Source organism: Ictidomys tridecemlineatus, chromosome 5 (genome assembly GCF_052094955.1).
Source record: "Ictidomys tridecemlineatus isolate mIctTri1 chromosome 5, mIctTri1.hap1, whole genome shotgun sequence".
Taxonomy (NCBI): domain Eukaryota; kingdom Metazoa; phylum Chordata; class Mammalia; order Rodentia; family Sciuridae; genus Ictidomys; species Ictidomys tridecemlineatus.
Window position 1 is genome coordinate 178648837 of NC_135481.1, and position 12748 is coordinate 178661584.

The 12748-nt window shown below is 49.4% G+C and overlaps 3 protein-coding genes across 3 annotated transcripts in view; 1 reads left to right on the plus strand and 2 right to left on the minus strand.

Annotated features, from left to right (window-relative positions):
• The window catches only part of Mmp24 (matrix metallopeptidase 24), a 40923-nt gene extending 36717 nt beyond the window's left edge, over positions 1 to 4206 (plus strand). Inside the window, exon 9 of the mRNA XM_078051673.1 lies at positions 1501 to 4206. Within this exon, the coding sequence (XP_077907799.1) occupies positions 1501 to 1838 (338 nt within the window). The 3' untranslated portion in view covers positions 1839 to 4206. The remainder of the gene's footprint in view (positions 1 to 1500) is intronic.
• Positions 4159 to 4896, minus strand: Mmp24os (MMP24 opposite strand). Its single transcript, XM_078051674.1, is given in 2 exon segments — positions 4159 to 4784; positions 4787 to 4896. Coding segments are annotated over 2 exon segments (171 nt in total). The 5' UTR covers positions 4892 to 4896; the 3' UTR covers positions 4159 to 4718.
• A 674-nt stretch (positions 4897 to 5570) lies between these two features.
• Eif6 (eukaryotic translation initiation factor 6) lies at positions 5571 to 12205 on the minus strand. The gene is made up of 7 exons (XM_005329894.5): positions 12048 to 12205; positions 11745 to 11867; positions 11563 to 11648; positions 9734 to 9909; positions 9044 to 9220; positions 8660 to 8841; positions 5571 to 5853 (listed from the first exon to the last, which is right to left on the minus strand). The coding sequence occupies exons 2-7, from the start codon at positions 11849 to 11851 to the stop codon at positions 5844 to 5846; spliced, it is 738 nt and encodes a 245-aa protein (XP_005329951.1). The 5' UTR covers positions 11852 to 11867; positions 12048 to 12205; the 3' UTR covers positions 5571 to 5843.
• Between the last annotated feature and the right edge of the window lie 543 nt (positions 12206 to 12748).

A 12748-nucleotide genomic window follows, 5' to 3' on the forward strand; every position in this document is an offset into this window, starting at 1 on the left:
AGAGGATCACAAGTTCAAGACCAGATTTGGAATGTAGCTCAGTGAAAATGTGGCCCTGAGTTCAGACCCCAGTATAAGAAACAAACAAACAACAACAACAACACACACACACAAAAAAAAAAAAAAAAAAAAAAACATAGACTTAAGCCAGGTTGAGTAGGTTCATATACCACCCCCTTTACTTTGTATGTTTGGGCAAATCATTTAAGTTTTCTCTGTCTCCTCATCCTCAAAATGGGGATAATAATGGCACTTACGCTTATGTAATAGCTTTGTGGTGATTAAAAACATCACACAAAGCATTAGCAGAATACCCACCATATGGCGTATACTATATAAATTTAGCTGCTATCATCATCATCATCTTGGTGTGTTTCCGTTTATTCAGAATGACAGAATTCATTCATTCCCTCCACAGTAGAAAGCCAGGTGTGTGGGAGGGGCTGGCGATAGAGCAGTGAACATCACTTGCCTAGCTCCTAGTCTAGTGGCAGAAAACAAATGAGGTGGCAACAAAAGCTAGAAGAGAAATTAATGCTGTGAGAGAGTAACCAGGTAGAGGACAGCATATTAGGGACCATTAGGGCTTTCTAAGGACGCATCACAGCTTAGAAAGCCAATGGCCACGGGGCAGAGCTGCTATTTGCTGGCTGTCTTGTGTACTGGGCGCTTTACAAATGTGGTCTCCTTTCAGGGGAGTCTCAGAGACAGGTGACATCAAGGACTTTGACCAATGACAGTCTGAGCCAGGGTGGGGAGCCAGCCAATGAGGAGAGTCTGAGTCAGTTGCTTTGCTGTCTGTGGAGTTGTTGGGCTAGTAGGGTGGTTGCTGCTGATGGCTGCCTAGGGAGTGATTAGCAGAGCTCCCAGCCTGCCCTCCTTTCCTTTCAGCCTTTCCCCTAGAAGGTCCCAAAGACGGCACATTTTTTTTTTTTTTTGCAAATCTTTTGAAAAATGAAAAATGCTAAGTAAAAAAAAAAAGAAAGAAAGAAAGAAAAGAAAAATCCCTTAATTGTGGAAGGTGTTGTCTCTTGTCAGCAGAAGAAATCTTACTCCATCTCCCATGGCTCAGGCAGGAGCTGGCCTGAGGCCCTAGAGCTCTGGAGACAGTACTATCAAAGCCTTAAATTGAGGGCTTGATCTGACCCTTGTGGGGAGTATGAAAGAGCTGTGTTCCCAGGCTTAGAATGGTCTTCTCTGGGTTATTGAGCCCCATCCCAGTTCTACTTGAAGCCTTCAGTTGTTTCTCAATAACTTTGAGCTTACAGGAGGGCTGTTCCAGGTCCTGGGTGCCCCTCTCTGCAGTTGTGTTGTTTATTCTACAACCCACCAAGCACTGCACCCCTTTAGCTCCATGATTCTACTCCTTCCACCTAACATGCCACCCCTCCCTCAGAGCTCCCCTCTGCACACTGCCACAGTATCCTGTGTCCTCACATTGCCCCAGAGCAGGTACTGGGAAGTGTCCGGGAGTAGTGATGCTGGGCCCTATTTCTACAGATTACACCTACTTCTACAAGGGCCGGGACTACTGGAAGTTTGACAACCAGAAACTGAGTGTGGAGCCAGGCTACCCACGCAACATTCTGCGTGACTGGATGGGCTGTAACCAGAAGGAGGTGGAGCGGCGTAAGGAGCGGCGGCTGCCTCAGGATGATGTGGACATCATGGTGACCATCAATGATATGCCAGGCTCTGTGAATGCTGTGGCCGTGGTCATCCCCTGCATCCTGTCCCTCTGCATCCTGGTGCTGGTCTACACCATCTTCCAGTTCAAGAACAAGGCAGGCCCTCAGCCTGTCACTTACTATAAGCGGCCAGTCCAGGAGTGGGTGTGAGCAGCCCAGAGCCCTCTCTATCCACTCAGTCTGGCCAGCCAGGCCCTTCCTCACCAGGGTCTGAGGGGCAGTTCTGGCCACTGCCCACAGGGGCCAGCAGGGCCCTAGGCCAGGGTCATACAGTTGAAGTGGTGAGTGCATTGGCCTAGGCTGAGCATGGGGGAGGGGAGTGATGGGGGTTATGCCCCAGGATAGGTGTCTGGCACCCCGCTGCCAGCCTTCTGTCCTCAGTAAACTACTCTTTACTCAAGGGAATAGGCCAGGCCCTGTCAGGAGCAGGGACCATGCTAGAAGAATCCCTGTGGCCACTGCATCCTGTGGTGTCCATGAGGCACCACAGCTCGTCCTGGCTGGGACCCAGTACCCTCCATGGGAAGCCAGCACTAGCTCTCATCCCCTATCTGGGAGATGCCACTAATCCCAGTCCTCTTCTGCCAACACCTGCTGGTCAGATGTCCCCCTATACCCAGCCCACTGTCCTTGAAGGCTATAGGACCCCTGCTGCCAACACAGTGGGCCACAAGACTGGGTTTCCCTGCTGGCAAACAGCAGATCCCTCAGGAAACCTGCTCTGTTTGTCAGGTCTCCTTTGAGACCTAGGTTTAGGGTCACATGCTGCAGGCAGGGCTGTGGCCCAGCTGGGTCTGACAAGGACCCAGCTGTCACATCGTGAATATTTAAATGTCCTGTCACTATTGTTTAAAGTCCCATTTTGCAAAGGCTGCTTGAGGCTTTAGGTGAATTAGAAGTGACTGTTTTGGTGATGAAGCCAGCTTGGTGGCCCTCCCCCAGGTGATAAGGACCAAGGTGCTGTTAAGGCCACTCTAGCATCCCAACACTAGCTGTGGCCCTGCTCATGAGGCTCAAGAGTTGGGGCAGGAGCTGACCACATTTCCAGAGGCAGACTTGAGTTTGTGATGTCCTCTACTCCCCCTTCTATTAACCCTGTCCCTAGCCCTGCTCCATCCTGTTGCTTGTGGCCTGGAGGCTCAGCCTGACAAGTCAGGTGAAGCAGAGATGACTTCAGGGTCACTGCTGTCATGGCCTTGGAATAAGGGGCCCCAGGCAGCCTTCTGAAGCACTCAGTGCCCATACCCCCAGCTATATTAAGGCAAGTCAAACTCTCAGTCCAGAAGCGGTATTTAGGCCTTGAACTTGACCCTGGAAACCCAGCTCACTGGGCCCATCTTCTGCATTGCTCTTAGGAAAAGGGCACCCCCAAATGGTAGCAGCCCCAAGCCTAGGGGCCTCCCTTTCTGACCTTCTTAGACCTACCCTTCATGTCTGGCAGGAGTTTCCAGGCTCTGCTAGCCTTGCTACAATCTGGCAGAAGCAGCCCTGCTTGTCACTGAGGAACCCTAGGCAAGACCAGTGGGTGCAGTGGCTCTCTACCAAAGCCAAAAAGAGGTGTTAGGCAATCTTCAGGGTGCTGGCAGGGTCCAAGATGCCACTCCTGTCCTCTGAGCCTGCATGGGCCTTGCCCCCACCCTGTGACCTCTGGGCTTTGGTTCGGCTTATCCTGTAGCACTGACAGGGACTCCTGCTGCCCTGGGAAGTGTCTTGAGTAAAATCTCTTGTCCCAGAGGCAACTTTGTGGGTCCACTGTGTCCCCAGTCATCATCATCCTGTTTTTTCTCATTTTGGCCAAGGGCAGGCTCCCTGGGGCAGGCGGGGAACAACTGCAGAGATATTAGTGATTCATAGGTTTGTACAGTGTTTTATACTTGGCAAAGCACTTTATTAGCTCACACCTGTCCACTCACATGAAACTCGTGTAGGCCCTGGGAGGCCAAGGGTAACTCTCATCATGCCCTCAGATGAAGCACAGAGAGGCTGTTACTTGACCAAGCCATCCTATGAGCTGGCTGGGTCTTGTGTTCCCCATCTGTGGACCCCTTTAGGGTCTGAGATAAGTGTCTCCTCTATCCATCTCTTCCTGCCCATCTCCCACCCCAATCCCTCTCCACTCCTCAGGTTGGTGCTCTCACTTACTGAAAGCTCTAGCCGTGCCCACCCCCACCCCGGCCCCCCAGGCTCCTTGCTGGCTCCTGGAACAAGGCCAGCTGTCACAGAGCAGGGGATGGAGGCAGGCAGCCCAGGCTGCAGAAGTGAGGGATGTGAGGCCAGGCCCAGACAGGGCTCGGCCTAGAGGCTTCCAATCTGGGATTCTCCTGCCTGTGGTCATCTGTGTGTCCATCACCCCAGGACAGGGCAGTCAGACAGAGGGGCAAAGTGCTGGTGGCCCCAGAGCCCAGCTTCTCCTCAGCCTGGGGGAATATCACAGCATTTCAGTGTCGGTCACATTTTAAACTGATCAGCCTTTGTATAATGTTTTTTAAATCATTTATAAATAAAACAGAAATACAGAGTGTGTCATTTCCCTGGGGTGTGGGAATAAACATCAGGGTCTGAGTGGCCTTAAGAAGCTTGGGAGAGAACAGGGTGCTTCGCGGTGTAGTGCAGCTGGCCCATCTCAGGCTGGGGAGTAACCCATAGGAGGATGGGGAGGGTCACTATGAATGAAATGAAGGCAAAAGGCACAAGTTCAGTTCTAGTAATATGGGACAGACACGCCGGAAGGTCAGAAGCCTCAGGTTCTTACTAGGCCCGGCCCAGTTCTGGTTCTGGTTCAGGGTAGCCTGCCCCAGGATGCTGGAGAGAGGACAGGGGTGAGCACGGAGGTCTGAGCTGGGTTTGGGTGCAGGCTGGAGGCGAAAAGTTCGGGGTTAGGGAAAGGGGGTGCCCTCGAGGCGACCGTGCTGAGATTTCCTCCAGCCCCGCGGGACCTTTCTGGATTCCTTGCCGGCTCCTGGCGCCGGGGTGTAGGAGGTACCGGGCGTTGAGAGCCAGGCCGAACAGGGCTGAGGACGGAGGCTGCCGTCAGTACCAGGAGGTGCAGGCGATGAGGAAGCGCACGTCATCCAGCGGCCCCCACGGGTCGGGCTCGGCTGCGGCTGCGGCTGCAGCCGGGGCCGCTCCGGGCCCTCTGGGGCCGCGGGCTGGGGCTGCGCGGGCTCCGGGCTACCCTGGCCGCCGCTCAGTTGAGTGCCCATGATCGCTACAGACAAGAAACCCCCAGGTGCTGGGTCAGCAGCCCCAACCCCCGCGGCCCGCCCTGCCGCCCCGCCCTCACCTCGGGGAGCCGGGTCCCTCACAGACCTTGGGAGGAGTTGCGACTGAAGTCACTCGGACCTCACTCTCCCGCCAGCCTCCAGAGCGGAAATGAGATATTTACAACCGGGGGCGGGACCCCGTGGACACGCCCAGCCAATCCCGCCCCAGCACCGAGGCCCCGCCCCAGTCTGGGAACTGAGACCGCTGCCTATACCACTTAAGCTCCAAGTACCTGAGGGGTCACCTCCAAGTATTTCAGGTCAGAGGGCAAGAATGCCCTATGGCTGGGTGCCTGAGACTCTTCGGAGGGTCCCCACACTGGCCTGGGAGAGGTAGAACAGATTCATACCCTCTGAAGGCCAGAGAAGACAAGAGGCATAAGTTGGGTGAAAAATACAAGAAGTAGAGTGAAGAGTGCTTCTTTTGCTCTGGGATAAAGTCTTCTATCCTGATGACGACGGATAGGGCTGCGTATGTCCATCCCACCCAACTTTCACAGGACCCTAGAACTACTGGGAGAGGGCCATTCAGGCAGAGGTCCTCCCAGCAGCACATTCAGAATGGCTAGAAGGCAAGGGGCTCCTGGGTTCCATCCCCAACAAATACACACACAAGAAGGACCAGAGAGGCAGCTGCCCTTTAATGGGGTGGCACAGGACAGCAGAACCCTCATCCAGGAGCCAACCAGCATTAACAATCAGCATGACATTGCAGGTTTTTAGAGTAACAACAGATTCAGGAGATGGCACAAGTGAGAGAGCTGGGTGCCCATCCACTCAGTTCCGGTGAGCTCCCTGCCACACCTTGCCAGCATCCAGTACAGACTAGGTGAGGTGTGAGAGGGAGCCAAAGTCCAGAGGCCGAAGCCCATGGAACAGCATGGAGGATGACTCAGGTGAGGCTGTAAAGAGAAGAAGGAACACTGTCAATAGACTTTTCACAGGGCACACCTCACCCCCACTCCTGGACTTTCGTTCGATCTCAGTCTTGAAGAGCCACTTTCAGAGAATGACCTGGTCCATCATCCAAGTTGCAACTGCATCCCATGTCACAATCTAGTTTAGAACTCTCAGTGCTTAAAGACTAAAAGTAACTCTTTCCCAACTCAAGTGGGCCAATTTGCTCAACAATTTATTTAGCTATTGATCATAAGGCAGTCTCAGAATATTAGAGAAGGAAGCAAGGGGGCTCAGTTTAGAGGAAAATACATGCCAGATCACAAGTCCCCAGTGGTAGGGCTGGGACCAGAACTTTTGGCCTCCTTTTCCAGAATTCTGCCTTATCAGCACTAAGTAAATACAAAAAGTCACAAATACTAGGCTGGAAAATAGTTCTGCTCTGTAAGGACTGGGGTGAAAACACTCTTACTGAAAGTGATAATCATTATAGGATTTTAAAACTGAAGTATGTGTTTTCTAATTGCCTACCTGGCATCTTCAACATGAGGTCTAATGGGCACCTCAAACAAAATGTGTCCCAAAATCAAAGACAAGTGAGTGATCTACCTTGCTCTCCAATACCCATTTTTTTTTGGGGGGGGGGTGTTACTGGGGGATCAAACTCAGGGCATCCCACCACTAAGCCACATCCCCAGCCCTATTTTGTATTTTATTTAGACAGGGTCTCACTGAGTCGCTTAGTGCCTCACTAAGTTTCTGAGGATGGCTTTGAACTCATGATCCTCCTGTCTCAGCCTCCTGAGCCACTAGGATTACAGGCGTGCACCACTGCACAGGGCTCCAATACCCATCTTCTTTACATTACCTAACTGCATAGGCAAGAACTACCAGAAAAACACTGACTAGTGTATCAATTCTCCATGGCTTTAATGGCAGCTTCTAAAATTTTACTGTTAAATGCAACATTTTTTTGGTAGGTATCAATTATCATGTTATGCTATCAATTATCATGTTATAGAAATTCCTTTTCTGTTCTCAGGTTGCTAAAAGCATTTTTGTTCTTCAAATAAATGATTAATTGTATAAGTACTGCCTTCCTTACAAGAGGGGATCTATTTTACTCATTATCACATCACTATTGTCTGGCATATAAAAAGTTGTTGCAGACTATGGATATATCTCAGTGGCAGAATGTTTGCCTAGCACACAAGAGGGTCCTGGGTTTGATCCTCAGCACCACAGAGAAAAACAAAACAAAACAAACTTTCAGTTGTTCACCTGTACTAACAGAAAATTAGTATGGTTCCCAAAGTGATCCCATCAAAATTACCCAAGGGTAGCTTATTTAAAAAACAGACCAAAGGGCTGGGGTTGTGGCTCAGTGGCAGCATGCTCTCCTAGCACTTGTGAGGCCCTGGGTTCGATCCTCAGCACCACATAAAAATAAATAAATAAAATAAAGGTGTGTGTCCAACTACAACTAAAAAAAAAAAAAAAAAAAAAAAACAGACCAAAACAAGGCCCTACTTCAGCACAAAAAAGCTCAAAATTGCAGGCTGACAAAATGTCCTGACTTGGTCATGTGGGTGTTCAAAGTTCTCAGTTCTCTGAGAATACTCCCTCCTTCATATTCTCTCTCCATAATTTCTCATCTCTGTGTCTGAGGGTTTTCCTCACTCATCCCTGCACAAATACCTACTCATTCCTTGAAACTGGAATAAATAACCTGTCCTTTATGAAACTGCCATATGAAAGGCTTCTCATCAGAGATACCCAAGTCAACTTCTGAGGACAATTACAGTATTTTTTATTTCTCCTCTGAAGATAGGAGAAAAAAGTTATCTGTGGTCACTGTATCTTTTCCCCCCCTGCTATATTGTAAGCCCCTCAGAGGCAGAATGTAGAACTCAATTGCCTGGCTATCCCCTATAGAGTCTGTTCCTTAGGGATCAACGAACATCAGGCAAACCAATTAAGGAAGAAGAATGAAGGGAAGTTTTACTCATGGAAAATAGTTGTTCAGTTATTTGACATTTGCTCTCTTTTGGTGTTTCTATCCTAAATAGAGACCCCAAACAATTTAATTAAGTTTTCTATCTCCAGAGTTAGGGCTCCCAGTTTTGTTGTTTTTTAACCCACAGAAGTCCAGATTGGAATTTTGATGCACTATTCAGCTCCAACCAGTGCCTCAGGTATCAGGTATCTGGGGTCTCTTCAGTAATTAAGAGTAGCTTTCCCACCTTCCCTAGCCAAAAGCTCTTTTCTATTTCAGATCTTGGGCTACTGGCTAAGATACTGACATATGGGCAAATACAAACTGCAAACAAAACACAACTGTGAGCTGGGTGTAGTGGCACACCTCTGTAATCCCATGGCTTGGGAGGCTGAAACAGAAGGATCATTAAGTTCAAAGCCAGCCTCAGCAATTTAGGGAAGTCCTAAGCAACTCAGAGAGACCCTGTCTCTAAGAATTAAAATACCAGTGGTTAAGTGCCCCCGAATTCAATCCCTGGTACCAAAAACAACAACAAAACAAACAACAACAACAACAAAACATGGTCAGTAAGCAAATAAGAAGGACCACAGATCTGCCTACAGAGCTCAGTCTTCAAAGATGAGGATTAGTGGATGCTCAAGAAATGTTTACTGGCTGTATTCCGTATTCTGTGACTACACAGCAGCTCGTAGTCACAGTCTCACTTGAGGAGAACCTACTAGTACAAACACAATAGGGCTCCCACTCTAACTGGCATCTTTTTTCCCCTTCCCTCAAAAGGCAAAGTATGCTCCTCCCCTGGCCCCAAATACCTGTCAATGAGGGAATCCCGCATGCTAGTGGCGATGGTGCTAGGCTGGGCTTCATTCAGTTTGAAAACACTCTCCACTACCGACAGCTCCGTGCTGGTTGTATCCAGGCCACAGAAGGCACACCAGTCGTTTACCACCATCCCAGCAGCTATCACCTCACTGCCGCGGTTCACGGTGCCTGCCTGCCATGGGATGGGCTTGGTTTGAGTCATGGTACCAACAGTCAAAGCCTCTCCCTTCCCTATTGAGGACAATCCCACAAAACCACACTCCCCTAGGCCACAGTCCCAATTCCAAACTAGTGCAGGTAATGACTCAGATTCCCAAACACTGGGAGGGATCTGCCTCAGTAGGAGACAGAGGTCAGAGAGCAGAAATCCTTACCACAAGGGGAACCTGAAGAAGAGAAGACAGCTCATCCTGGTCTTCAATTGAAGTCTTGGGATGCACCAGCCCTCCCTGATTGCTAAAGACACAGTAGCTTCCTACTAGCACCTGGTCAGCCACTGTCTGTCTGAAGACTTCCACCTTGAGCACATCAGCCAAGATTTCTTCTGTTTCCTATCAGCCAAAGGTACTGTGATTAGGGCCCAGAACTTAAGGCTCAAGAACCAGGGGTTCTCCAAGCCAGAACTATTCTGGGTTCAGCTCTGACTCCCTCATTTCTCTGCTTTGGAAGCCTCACTCAGAGAAAAGAGAAAGTAGAGCTTAGAGCAGAGTCTAGGCCAGCTGCCGAGCACTTAATACCCATGCATGCCCTGAACTGCTAAAGGCCAGTCTCCATACCACCTTTTTTCCTCTAAACCACACTCAATTTCAACTGTCAAGCATTTATCTTGATTCAGGATAAATCAATGGGCCAATCTTTGTGATCTTGAAGGATTAATGCCTTCCAAAGCTTCTGACATTGAGCACACCATGTATGAGCTGTGTCACTATTCCTGAGTGCCTAAAATTTGAGAGCCCAGATATAAGGAGATATCATTTATGATACCTCTAACCTATGGGACAAGAACAGTGCCTAACCAAAGAAGGCTGGTTCTGTGATGCTTGGGCCAAGCTGGGCTGACTTACCCTATCCAGGTCTGGGTGGACCAAGGCTACATAGTCATTGCAGGTAGTAACATTGCCCAGAGCTGAGAGCCGCTCCTCTACCCGACGGATCTGCACTGAGTCTGGGAGGCAGTTGCGAATGTGTTGCAGCTCCTGATCAGTAGTGTTGTTGGGCACCAGGAGCCCATGCCTGTTCCCTGGAAGACCCCAAATGAAGGGTAGGGCAAAGATGAACCATGAATATAGGAGATGTTTCTTGTACCCTGAGGGCTCAGGATACAACCAAGCCCAGTCTGATTAGCTTTCCAAGGATGATTGGAGTCTCAGACTCCAGCCCTCCAACCCAATAATCTATAGGTCACTCAAGGGGATCAACGGTCCCCTGGGCAGTCCCAAGATGGCCCAGAAATCTATCCCAACAAACCCTGCCCACTTCATCATCATCATCTAGTAGGGGAAGGACTAGTAGGAAAGGCCTTGGGCATGAGTTGTTCATTTTGCTGGCCCAGAGATGTAATTCAGTGGTGGAGCTCTCACCTAGCATGAGTGTGCCTCTGGGTTTGATCTGCAGCACCAGGGGGAGAAAAATTCAGCTAACACTACACACCTATCAGAATAGCTAAAAAATGTAAAACACCATCAGTACCAAGAGTTGTCAAATATGTGTGGAATTTCAACTCAAATACTCACATCCTCTGACAAGAGTATATACTGGTTAACCGCTTCATATATTTATCTGGCATCACCTACTAAGCTGAATAATCATAGCCTGTAACTCTGCCATTCTACTCTTAGGTAGTATATACCCAATAGAAATATGTACATTTTAATATTTACATACAACACTATTCCTAATAGATAAGCCAAAAACTGATCAAATAACCAGTCATTAGAATACATGGAGGAATACATCCTAAAAGTAATTATAGGACAAGAAGAATTAACAAAATTTAATTACACTGTGACAACTATGGCTAAACCTCTCCCTATCCCTGAAAGGCCACAACTCTAAACTTCAAAATTCTAAAGTTTAATAAGTTACTCTCATTAAAATACCAAAGACTGGGCTAAATTCTCTCCTTATGTCAAAATTTGCTTCAAGTTCTACTGCCATAATTAGAAATCAGTGTTTTATTATTTTGAATCAGAAAGCACTTAGATTTTTAAAAAATTAAAATACAGAAAAGAAATACAAGGAATAGACTAGTGTATGACCCACATGTGCAGAACTAAAACATAAGAGGTGGTAGTAATGGGATACAGAGCCCGCTTTAAAAAAAAAAAAAAGGACTGATGGACAGAGTCAACAATCAACAGTGCTGAGAGATTAAAGAATCCCATTCAGAGATGTGGTAAAGGAAAATAAAGATTTAAATGTAGCTGAACCGGATGATCCAGTCATTTTACAGAGGCAGAAATGGATGCTCAGAAAGAGAAAACAACGTTCCCATAGTAATTGGTGGAGAAAAGATGAGATTTAAATCCTCCTCCACCCTAGGTGTAGAACTTGGTGAGTAACATAGGTTCTCTGAGCCTCAGTTTCATCATCAAATAGGACAGTAACTGCTACTTCCCAGTGTCGTTGTGAAGATGGAGTGTGAACATGAGTGAAAGCACTTACTGCTATTTGTTATATGACTATTCTTGATAAGGCTTTGCCACAGGTTGTCCTTGATCTGGTGACACTCAGACTAGGTCCCACTCAGCCTGGGAGATTACATAGTATATGCAGATAATGAACGAAGCCTGAAAATTCCTAGGTCATTCCAGGTCCTCCTGAGGGATATGATTAGTGATTAATCGTGTTTGGAGGCTCTACTCTCTCCCTCGGCGTCCTCCACCTGCCTTACCCACACACATGCGCCCGATGATGCGACAGCCGGCGATGGACGCGTGCACCACGGGGATGGTATCGGCGAGCTCGCCCTCGAACACACTGTAGGGACATGGACTTGGTGGTCACGGGCCGGGGGCCTGGAACTCCCGGTATCCCCCCCTTGCCGCCGCCATCGGCCCCGGGCTCCCGCCACACCTGTAGAAGTTCTCTGATCCTCCGATGGCCACCAGGCAGTAGGTGTTGGTAAGTTTGGCAAAGCAACCGATCTCACAGTTGTTCTCGAAGGACGCTCGGACCGCCATGAGGGAGGCCTGGGGGCTACATAACCGGAGAGTTCAGGGCCGGCAGATCTCCCGGCCTCCGGCACTCCCAGCCGCGACCCCGCCCCCTCTCAAACTCGGGTCCCGCCCAGTGGGTCACGCCAGGGTCTCCAGCCCCAACTTCTCCCGACTCGGGGCCTGGAGCTGACCCTTACAGCTGCCCTTCACACCAGCTCACCAAGCGACGGCAACCTCCACAAGAAAACTCCTTCACACGACAACTCCTTCTCTCCGTTTCCGCCTCGGCTCGGGCAGATTTCCGGGAGAGCCACGCGCTCCCCCGCCACGCATGCGGCCACTCTAGCTCCACCCTCTGGGCGGGCTCTATGGTTGCAAAAGACCCAACCTGACCGCGGCTCCGCCCCCAGCACGCCTACTCGTTGGTTCATTCTGAAGCTTTATAGGAAGTACTGTCGATCAAAACCTGCTTGAAGGGCAGGAGGAGCCAGAGATGCCCCGATTTTTTTGTTTGTATGCAGTACTAAGAATTGAACCCAGCTCCTGGCACGTGCTGGGCAAGAGCTTTATTACTGAGCTACATCCCCAACCCTAGAAGATAGGTTGATGATGGAGGTATTTGCTGAAATGAAGCCGAAGGAGGAAGGGCAGGTATGAGAAAGGTGATGAATCTACCTCGGCCATACGGACGAAAATCCAGATTCGGAGCTTAGGCGAGAGTGAAAGACTGATGAATGAGGTTTGGGGCTGAAGCCTGGAGTAGATGAAGTCACCCGGGAGAGGGTATCCAGTGGGGAAAATCGAGACCAATATAGTCTAGAGAAGGAGGCGTGGCCAGAGAAGCAAAGAAAACAGGCTGAAGGAGGTATTGGAGAGAAGGGAGGATGGAAGAAGCTGGGTCTTAGGCAGAGGTCAGAGGGG